General features: G+C 39.9%; 1 protein-coding gene across 5 annotated transcripts in view; it reads left to right on the top strand.

Moving 5' to 3' along the window:
- The window catches only part of LOC126473542 (pericentriolar material 1 protein-like), a 390,146-nt gene that overhangs the window by 245,406 nt on the left and 132,985 nt on the right, over nt 1-11,755 (top strand). For 4 of the 5 annotated variants that reach the window (XM_050100664.1, XM_050100665.1, XM_050100666.1 and 1 more), the window contains one exon: nt 8,578-8,677. The exons of the other annotated variant lie outside the window; for it this stretch is intronic. In XM_050100664.1, coding sequence (XP_049956621.1) covers nt 8,578-8,677 — 100 coding nt within the window. The remainder of the gene's footprint in view (nt 1-8,577; nt 8,678-11,755) is intronic. 5 annotated transcript variants of the gene reach the window in all.

Here is an 11,755-nt window from a genome sequence, read left to right as displayed (position 1 = left end):
TAAATTCAACCATTATTCATTTGTTTCCCACATATACAAATAGTGTGTTTGCTGCATCTGCAGTCTAATAGAACCATTTTCTCAGCATATTTAGATGTGTGTGATTGATACTGATGTAGTTCATAAGGAAATTGGTAACTACAGTATATAAAATTATATGTTTTATAACATTCTTCCATACTTATTCATCAGTGTGTCAGTTTCTACTAGAGTTGACTTGTTCTCTTCGATTGCACTTGATACTTTCAGCAGCACAGTGAAGGCGTGCATTTTGCGCGTGCCTGTTTTGCTGCAGTTGATTGATGTGTGAAAGTGCATACTTTCCCCCTCTTGTTCAGAATCTGATGCACAGTATGTCTGATAACAGCCAAGCAAGATCTACCTTTCTGTGAATCACACAGGTATTTAGTTGTGTGTTTCTTGCTGTGATGTGTATTTACAATAAAAGAAGCATAGTGCTACATGCGTATTCTGGGCATCAAAGTCAGAAGATTATGTAGATAAAAATACAAGAACAAGCAAATTGTTGTGTGGAAATGTGTGCCAGAGGCAGTGAAGTTTGTTGTTCTTTTGTGTAGCCAGTTGTGGGTGAAAAGTCAGAATTTGAACAATTCCAAGCAGCTAATAAGTGGTATTATTGTGTTATTTCTACACTTCAGAAAATTCTGCTGTGAGGGAGAAAAAATAATAAAATTTAACATAACTATGTGGTCACTAAGTATATATCTACATCTACATGATTACTCTGCAATTCACATTTAAGTGCTTGGCAGAGGGTTCATCGAACCACAATCATACTATCTCTCTACCATTCCACTCTCGAACAGCGTGCAGGAAAAACGAACACCTAAACCTTTCTGTTCAAGCTCTGATTTCTCTTATTTTATTTTGATGATCATTCCTACCTGTGTAGGTTGGGCTCAACAAAATATTTTCGCATTTGGAAGAGAAAGTTGGTGACTGAAATTTCTTAAATAGATCTCACCGCGACGAAAAACGTCTTTGCTTTAATGACTTCCATCCCAACTCGCGTATCATATCTGCTACGCTCTCTCCCCTATTACGTGATAATACAAAACGAGCTGCCCTTTTTTGCACCCTTTCGATGTCCTCCATCAATCCCACCTGGTAAGGATCCCACACCGCGCAGCAATATTCTAACAGAGGACGAACGAGTGTAGTGTAAGCTGTCCCTTTAGTGGACTTGTTGCATCTTCTAAGTGTCCTGCCAATGAAATGCAACCTTTGCCTCGCCTTCCCCACAATATTATCTATGTGGTCTTTCCAACTGAAGTTGTTCATAATTTTAACACCCAGGTACTTAGTTGAATTGGCAGCCTTGAGAATTGTACTATTTATCGAGTAATCGAATTCCAAGGGATTTCTTTTGGAACCCATGTGGATCACCTCACACTTTACGTTATTTAGCGTCCACTGCCACTTGCCACACCATACAGCAATCTTTCTAAATCACTTTGCAACTGATACTGGTCTTAGGATGACCTTACTAGACGGTAAATTACAGCATCATCTGCGATCAACCTAAGAGAACTGCTCAGATTATCACCCAGGTCATTTATATAGATCAGGAACAGCAGAGGTCCCAGGTCGCTTCCCTGAGGAACACCTGATATCACTTCAGTTTTACTCGATGATTTGCCATCTATCACTATGAACTGCGACCTTCCTGACAGGAAATCACGAATCCAGTCGCACAACTGAGACGATACCCCATAGGCCCGCAGCTTGATTAGAAGTCGCTTGCGAGGAACGGTGTCAAAAGCTTTCCGGAAATCTAGAAATACGGAATCAACTTGAGATCCCCTGTCGATAGTGGCCATTACTTCGTGCGAATAAAGAGCTAGTTGTGTTGCACAATAACGATGTTTTCTGAAACCATGCTGATTACGTATCAATAGATCGTTCCCTTCGAAGTGATTCATAATGTTTGAATACAGTATATGCTCCAAAACCCTACTGTAAACCAACGTCAATGATATAGGTCTGTAGTTCGATAGATTACTCCTACTACCCTTCTTAAACACTGGTGCGACCTGCGCAATTTTCCAATCTGTAGGTACAGATCTATCGGTGAGCGACCGGCTGTATATGACTGCTAAGTAGGGAGGTATTGTATCAGTGTAATCTGAAAGGAACCTAATCGGTATACAATCTGGACCTGAAAACTTGCCCGTATCAAGTGATTTGAGTTGCTTCACAACCCCTAAGGTATCTACTTCTAAGAAGTTCATGCTAGTAGCTGTTCGTGTTTCAAATTCTGGAATACTCCATTCATCTTCCCTGGTGAAGGAATTTTGGAAAACTGCGTTCTGTAACTCCGCTTTAGCGGCACAGTCGCCAGTAACATTACCATTGGCACTGCGCAGCGAAGGTATTGACTGCGTCTTGCCGCCTGTGTGCTTTACATACAACCAGAATTTCTTCGGATTTTCTACCAAATTTCGAGACAATGTTTCGTTGTGGAACCTATTAAAGACATCTCGCATTGAAGTCCGTGCCAAATTTTGCGCGTCTGTAAATTTTAGTCAATCTTCGGGATTTCGCGTTCTTCTGAACTTTGCATGCTTTTTCCATTGCCTCTGCAACAGTGTTCGGACCTGTTTTGTGTACCATGGGGGATCAGTTCCATCTCTTACCAATTTATGAGGTATGAATCTCTCAATTGCTGTTGCTACTATATATTTAAATTTGAGCCATATCTCGTCTACATTTGCATAGTCAGTTTGGAAGGAATGGAGATTGTCACTTAGGACGGCTTCTAGTGACACTTTATCTGCTTTTTTAAATAAAATTATTTTGCGTTTGTTTCTGGTGGATTTGGAAGAAACGGTATTGAGCCTAGCTACAACGACCTTGTGATCACTAATCCCTGTATCAGTCATGATGCTCTCTATTAGCTCTGGATTGTCTGTGGCTAAGAGGTCAAGTGTGTTTTCGCAACCATTTACAATTTGCGTAGGTTCGTGGACTAACTGCTCGAAATAATTTTCGGAGAAAGCATTTAGGACAATCTCGGAAGATGTTTTCTGCCTACCACCGGTTTTGAACAAGTATTTTTGCCAACATATCGAGGGAAGGTTGAAGTCCCCACCAACTATAACCGTATGAGTGGGGTATTTATTTGTTACGAGACTCAAATTTTCTCTGAACTGTTCAGCAACTATATCATCAGAGTCTGAGGGTCGGTAGAAGGAGCCAATTATTAACATAGTTCGGCTGTTAAGTATAACTTCCACCCATACCAATTCACACGGAGTATCTACTTCGACTTCACTACAAGATAAACCACTACTGACAGACACAAACACTCCACCACCAATTCTGCCTAATCTATCTTTCCTGTCAAATATTTTGCAGTTTCAGGAACAATCACAAAAATGTTCTGCTTTCAAATCCAAAATACACGTAATCACTTTAAAGGTAATGGGGCATTATGCTTAGTCTTAATCTCTAGAGAAATTGCAATACACATAATCTTATCTTGCCTGGAAATACCCATAATCAATTTTTCAAGTAGAATACCTAAGACTTGCAGTGACATTTTATTGAAAACACATTGATGTGACAGGTTGACATTATAATTCAAGTGTGTTCATTGCATCTATTCAGCCAACTTGGATACATACCCATTTGTTCCTGCACATCTGCACTCAAATTCTAGGCATCATATGTACGTATCTTTATAGTCACCAGGGCCATAATGAGGGAGAAGTGAGATAATCCCCTGCCAGTGGCACAGGCACAGAGTTGGTCCAAAAACTGACTGGGAGAGAGAGGACAATTTAAGAATTAACTGGAAGAGAGATGTGAGTTCTCCTGTCCCTCATGTTGCTGTATTCTGCCTATGGGAAGAAGCCTTTCCATCTGCCCATGACATAAACACAAAGTGTTGTCACAGTGTCATTTCTACAATGTCACTTCATCCTAAAAGCATCACAAAGAAAGAAATACTTCCAGATGTATTTCACTAATATGACTTATGTGGCAAAAGTTGCTCAGGTCACTCAGAAGCCACCTACACAGCTCACTCATATTCAGCAGCAGAGTTCTTGCTACTACTTTGCTCCAGTATTGTGGGATATCAAAGTCCAGTGGGAGACGCTCCACTAATGGCCCCGACACCTCTTCCAGAGCCACACAGTTGGTCGGCCTGCTGGGCCGTCAACAGGGAAGTCTGTAGTGTAGCAGCTAGAAATGAACAAACTAGTCATGAACCTGACTCTTGACATGAAGATGATGAGTAGGAAGCTTGTCAGAATTCTGCTTACAACATGTTACAACTCGGCTGATAACCTGTGAAGATTTCATCAATGAAATTTACGGTGAAGGGCTTCATTCCTATATATTTAAAAGAGGATTCATCATTTCTTCTTGTGCTTTCCTTCCCTCCAGGTTAAGCTTACATTTCATCCATAATAGCCTTGACATGTACAACGTTTCCTGGGGTTGTGTGAGAAGTTCATTGATGACATTTTCCTGTGGTAGTAATTAAAGCCTTCATATGTTGGCCTATTGACAATCAAACATGTTTCATTTAGCATCTCTGTATTAATAATTCTGCATCTTGTTATACATCTAAGTTACATATTTATCCAGTGATTGTTCAACTATTCTCCTAAATCCACAGTTCCCCTACATGCTCCTGCCAAACTAAATGTTTCAAACTCCTCCTTGAACTGTGACACTATGCGTCTTTATCTGGTTTGCCAAACAGGTAAGTCCTTCTATGTGTTTTATAGCCTTTTCTACTTTGGTGGTCATTGTTGCTAGAACTGTTTCAAGATCACTGATACTGCTTTCAACATAAACATCTAAAAGAAATCCAGTCTAGTTTTTGCCATTAGATGTAATATATTTCTGAACTAATTGTTCTAGATAGTTTTGAGAGAAGGCCTGTAGTATTATTTCGCAGGATGTCATGTCATTCCCACCACTTTAAAAAAGTGTAACAATTGCAGTTGATTTTTGAATGAACATCTCAGTCTCTCTCTTCCAATGATTACAGTATGGTAGGGGAACATACTCACTAGCAAGCTGAGATTTTCTCTGAATTTTCAGTTACATCAGTTACACAATTAAAATTTTTTACCCACTCAGTCGATGGAAGGAGAGGAGCTTGTATAGGTGGTCAGATGGTGGAGTGTATAAGATTTGCAGACAACATTGTTGTGACGGCAGAGAGTGCAAGAGAGATGGAACACATGTTAGATGATCTAAACTCAACAGTCGAAGAATATGGAATGAAAATTAACAAGCAGAAAACAAAAAGCATGGTAATTGGAGGAAAGAGGAGAAAATGTTGTATGAAAATGGGGTAGAGGAAATAGAGCAAGTGAATAACTTCAATTACTTGGGAAGTGTAATAATGGATGATATGTATTGCTCAACAGAAATTAGGAAAGGAATTGCAATGGCTAAAGAAGGATTCAAGAGGAAACAGAAATTACTTTGTGGACCACTAAACATAGATCTGAGGAAAAGACTTACCAAATGTTGCATCTGGAGCATTGCACTATATGGTGCAGAGACCTGGACATTGAGTAAGGAAGATGAAAGAAGATTGAAGGCACTAGAGATGTGGATATGGAGAAGAATGGATAAAGTGAGATGGGAAGACCGAGTAAGGAATGAAGAAATATTAAGAAGAGTTGGAGAAGAAAGAAACATGCTGAAAGGTATCAGAAAGAGAAAACGGAACTGGATTGGACACTGTTTGAGGAGGGAATGTTTATTGAAGGACGCAATAGAAGGAATGGTGAATGGAAAAAGGTGAAGATGACAAATGCTGGACAATACAAAAGGAGACAAATATTCAGAAATGAAAAGACTGGCTATGGACAGAGAAAAATGGAAGAGGCATAACCCATGACTAGACCTGACCGTACTACTACTACTACTACTACTACTAAGTTGGTACTGATCTTGTTCAGTCAGTCTCACAAGGAGCTTCAGCTTCTATCTCAGTGAATTTGAGTTTCTTTTTTAGTGTGAAAGTTACATCATCTCCATTTTTTGTCAGCCTATACTATCAATAGACACTTAGATTCACCCCTAAAATGTCAGTGCTGTTAATTTTGGGTTTTAGCAGCCAGCATAATTTGTGGCACAACTTGGATAAAAGTGAAATCTATTGATCATACCTATCCTGAGCTATACATGAATTGTAAGACTGCTAATGAAAGGAACTATGGTGGTTAAAAATTGTAGAAGGCAACCAAAGCTTGACTACAGTAAGCGGGTTCAAATGGACATAATTAGGAGTAGTTTTCCAGATATGAAGAGGCTCTTGTGGGATAGGCTATCATAGAGGGATGTATCAAACCAGTCTTCAGCCTAAAGTCCACAACAACTGTCTCTCTGCACCTAGAATTATGTGAATTCAAATTTATTTTGGGAGCACTTTCTGGTACATGATTGCAAATACCTCCCCAGTTAATCATTGGAATTGTAATAGTCTCAAGGGGTGGTTGGGGGGCATTTGGGGTAAAGAGTGGGAGATATCTCTAGATTTTACACTAACACTCTGGTGCTCACACAGCTATTATTATCTGACTGGATGGAGAGTCACCTAATCAAAAAGAATACCTTGTCTGCACCATTCATACTTCCCTGGGTAGCATTCTCTGATGTGTTGTCCATCTCTGACCCATTCAATGGGACTTTACAGTTTACAACACTATGACACAAATCTAGGAAGTTGCAGCGTAGCTTGTCACAGAACATTTAATAATTATTTTTCATTCCTTCAACTTGACTCAGAACCAAGCGGGCAGCGATCTGTGCTGGAGGCAATGCTGCAGATACTGAACTTTGTTGAAATTCCAAGGGCAAGACTGGCTTCTCAACCCTCTTTGCAAGTCACTGGAATGATCTGAGAATGACATCAGAGTCCAGAAGGTAGGCATCATTTGTTCCAACATGCACCACAGTCTGCAGCTGGGTGCATCCTAATCCTTCAGTAGATACTGAAACAGCCTGTTCAACATGTTTGATGAGGCCTCTGGCCATACACATTTAGTGCACATGGTGTTCTTTCCCATTCCTTTCTGTGGTAGCATTACTTGCCATAGAGTTGAACTGCTGACAAGTAACAGATCCCTTCTCTTTGTGCTTGCCTCCCTCTGACACATGATGTGGCAGGCTTCCTAACAGATGAAATGTGTCTCATTGGCTCAAGTTCAGTTTCAGGGTGAGACGACAACACCTCACACTTGTTGGCTAGAGAATGAGTGACATACCCCAAGTTCTTCTTGATCCCTACCTCCCATACTCTGGACCCCAAAATCTTCTACTGACATGTCACTCACAGTCGGGTAGTTGTGTAGTGATGGATGCTATACTTCCTGGAGATGGGACGGTATTCTCAGAATAGTATAGTACCTGTTCTATCTCATGTGTATCTCTTTCTATCTATTCTCTGCAGCTTCCAATCAGTTGACAGCTCAGTCAGTTGCTTATGCACAAGTAATCTATCCTTCGTCTGAAAATAGCATTGTGGCAGGTGCAATGTTTTACACAGTAGTAAACAAATAAATATTAATTTCTGAATAGAAATTAGCTTCAAGAACTGAAGTGATTAACACCCAATAAAACACTAAAACAACAGCAAAATTTAGAATAAAATTTTCTGCTGCTTTGAAGCTACTTGGAATTTCGAGTCCTGAAATTTTTTCCCCTGCATTATGCTCACTAATGGACTTTTAAAGAGGGGAAATTTATGACAGATGCAATCAATACACACTGCTATTGTAAGATGAAACTTGTATACAACAGTAAGTCAGTTATAATACGCATAGGTCGCTGTTATACCACACCAACAATGAGGATTTGTGTTATAAGAATTTGAAAATGTGAAATGAGAACTCACATGCACATATCAAAAAAGATGCCAGATAAGTTGAAGAGAAATAAAATCACATTGATACTGGTACACTTTTATGTTATTTATGTCCTAGTTACTCATGAAGATTTTTAATGCATACTCTGTGGTCCGTTTTGTTATTCTGTGTTTAATATGTGCTTTGTTGAACCCATTTTCTGTTGGAATCAAGACACTTCTCATTTTGACACAGTGTATAATTGCACATTTACTGTTTTACTGTGTTAAGAGAGCAAGAATATGAACTGGAACAAAGAATAAATCAAAATAAGAAATGCTATATAGCTTTTATCAATCTAGAAAAACATTTTGGTGGTGGCAGCTGAAGGCATCTTTCAAAGAAGTGAGAGAGAAATATTTATATAGTATAAACTATGGGTATCTCTTATTGAACAGTTATGAAGATACAATTACAGCACATAATTTCCAAAAGGATGCCCTGAATTCTACCCCCCAGTTTCAAGAAACAAAATCAAATATAATTTTCTAGTGTGACATAGAGCTCTGCCAGGCTTCAGTAGTCTATTTACATATAATGAAAAGTATGATTGATTTTAACAGCAGTGATATAGTATGTGTCTTGTATTCAGCTCTATATAGAAAAAAAAATCCTAAATTTGTAACACACGTGGTACTGTTCTTGGAGGAAAGGCATCTTATTTTCTCATTCTTTCCAGACTGCGAGATGTTGGGGAAGAATTGCTCACTGCAATTACTGAAGTTGTGCAGAGTGAACTGACCTTTTTGCGTTTTGTGGACACTGTTCGGAGAGACGAGGTAGGTTAGAATGACAAAAGTGCTATTGTTAATGCTAGTGTGATATTTGCTCACCTCTCCAAATCACTTTGTAAACATTCTTTTCCTATTTGTTGCAAGTTTGTTATCAAGCCAATATTTCATTACTCTGATACTGTTATGTTGAGACCACAATCAAATCCAAATCCGAAGGCAGTGTTGTCAATGGAGCACAACATTTAGAACTGAAAGCATGTTTATTACCAAGGGAGAGTGCAGCTGTATATACAAACTGAATGTTCCAGAATGCTGGTCTTTATACAAACAACAAATATTCCAGAATATACAGTACAACAACTGCAAACATAAGCTATTTGGAGAATTTTCCAGACATGATAACTACTAAATAACAACTAATTTCTGGTCAGGTTTGAACTGGTGACCTGCAGCACACCAACCAGCAGTGCTAACCACTATGCTGTGCTGCATGCTTCACAGCTTGTGGCATTGCTCCCTCTCCTGGCGAAACAGCAACTTGCCATTTCAGAAGTTCTCATTGTAGCTGCCTACAGCACTCTGAATTCAGACCTTGTCAGTGGTCCTCTGTACGGCAGCATTGACTGAGCGTTGCATTCTCGTTGTGTTGTTACATCCTCTTCATTATGACGAGCATCAAAGGCAGCACCTCACACCGAAGATTTGTGATTGTCAAGTAGGTTTTCAGTTTCGTTGAACCTCCCATCATTGACCTGCACCTCTGGACTGTATTAGGGCTATGTAGGACGGATATGGACAATGTCTCTGCACTTTTATCTTCTTGATGAAGGGTCTCAATTCTTGACTTCATATGTGACATCTGACAAGTGATGAAGGATACAATAATGGCCTAAAGTAGCACTTTAGTAACTTTTCAGATAGTCCTACTTTCCACACAGGCATAAAAATCCATACAAAGTCCTTGGGCTATATTTCACTGGTTGAAGCTTTGCATTGTAGTGCTCTCAGTCTTTCTCACAGGCATCTGGGATCCATATGCAAGCCAGCTGCATTGCTTTTTCAGTTCTGTTGAAGAGGTATTTCACACAGTCGTACTGAGTATCATCTGATTGAAATGGGGACAGTTTATCCATTCTCGTTTTAGCTTCACAACCGTGGATCAGGAAGAACGGTGTGAAATCTCTTTAGTGCCTTGCATTGCTGTGTTGTTTGCGAATGTCACAGCAGGCTGTATTCTATGCCAAACACTCTGTTTGACATCGCTATACAAAGAGAGTATATTTGCCAGTGTTGCCGATGTCTTATGTTAAAGCATTCTCTGCAGCCATTCATCTGCAGATGGTAGGTAGCTTTCATCCTGTGGGTAATGTCAGAGTGTACAATAATTTTGGATGCAAGTCTTGACCAGAAACCTTTTCCACAATCAGAGGTTACCACACAGATTGGTCTGTTCTTCAAAATGACATCTTCTGCAATGAATTTTGCAATTACTGGAGTTTTGTCAGTTGGCACAGCTTTAGTGACAGCATAGTAAATGAAGTAGTCAGTGCAGACTATCATCCATCGATTTCCGTTTGTCGACTTTGGGAAAATCTGCAAGAGTTCGATCCCAATTCAGTGGAATGATACTGCTGCAGGCAAGATTGGTACCACACGCCCCAGGGATAATTATTGTATGTGTTTCCATCACTGTCATTCCTTACACATAGTGTCTTAACAGATCAGAAGAGACCTGGTGAGTGAGTGATACCTGCATCTGATACTGTCTAGAGTCTCCACGAATTCCAGGTGACCAGACGCGGGAGCATCATGGAAATACTTCAGGATACCTGCCTGTAGAGGAACTGAGGTGATGAGCAACCATTGGATCTTGGCTCCTCTTACATGATGTTCTGTTTATGAACTGGAATTCTCCTTTGATTGGTTCCTCCTCTTTGAATGCTTCTTTGGTTTTCATCGGTGCTGGAATTTCCCTCTGTTCATCAGCAGTGTCAGTTAATGTGTCGATGTCTCAGATTTCGTCCATGCTGCTGTGTTCCACGAAAAGATTCCTTGAAAAGCATTCAGCATTCTTGTGCTTTCTTCCATTTTTGTATAGCACTGTGATGTACTCCTGAAGTCTCAGTGCCCATCTTGCCAGTCGACACAATGGATCCTTCAGGCTTGTCAGCCAACAGAGAGAATGGTGGCCACGATGGATTTTGGAGCTTTAAATGGCCCAAACAATAGCAAGATGTTGTAGAGCAGTTCATCTTTGACTTGGAGAGTGCTCTAGAACAATAAGCTACTGTCTTTTCAGCATCTTCCTGAATTTGTGCTAGAACTGCCCCTATCCCAAAACTGCTATCATAGGTGTGAATTTCTGTCTCAGCATTCTAGCATGCTAGAACTGGAGATGATGATAGTGCCTCCTTAAGACAAGGAAAACTCTTTCTTCCTCCTCATTCCAGGAAAATTTGGAACTTTGCTGCCATAGTTCTTGCAAGGGATGTACCTTGATACAGATGTCCTTCATGAAATGAAATGCCATAGTACAAGCACTTTTTGAGAAAACTTCACACTTCTCAAATGTGTTGAGGAGTCAGAAAATCTCTGACTGCTGTTATTTTCTCTGGACTGGGATGGACTCAGTTGCCATACATTATATGCCCAAAATTTTTATTTTTTTGGCAATGAAGAGGCACTTCGTTTGGATTCAGGTGAGGATGCTCTAATATGGCTGCCTTAGATGTTCTTCAAATGTCTCCAAAACTATAACGATGTTATCCAGATAGCACAGACACATCATCCATTGAAGGTGTAGAAGCTGGTTGTCCACCACATTGTTGAAGGTGGCTGGAGCATTAAACACTCCAAATGGCGTAACTTTAAACCCATAGAAGCCACCAAGAGTTATGAAGGCAGCCTCTTCCCAGTTAGCCTCATCAACATTGTTTTACCAGTAGTCTGTCTGCATGTTCATAGCTGAGAAATACTTTGATCCTTTTTAAGAAGTCTAGGATGTCATCAGTGCATGGCAATGGATAGAGTGCTTTCTTTGTGAGTGGTAGCATAAAGGACTCCCAGAAAATCCAGTGGTATAATTTTGCACATCTTCATCACTTCCTTCCATATTATCTGTTG

This window comes from Schistocerca serialis, chromosome 4 (genome assembly GCF_023864345.2).
Source record: "Schistocerca serialis cubense isolate TAMUIC-IGC-003099 chromosome 4, iqSchSeri2.2, whole genome shotgun sequence".
Lineage (NCBI taxonomy): Eukaryota > Metazoa > Arthropoda > Insecta > Orthoptera > Acrididae > Schistocerca > Schistocerca serialis.
The sequence above is the reverse complement of the archived record's forward strand: the minus strand, read 5'-3'. Positions and strand labels throughout refer to the sequence as shown.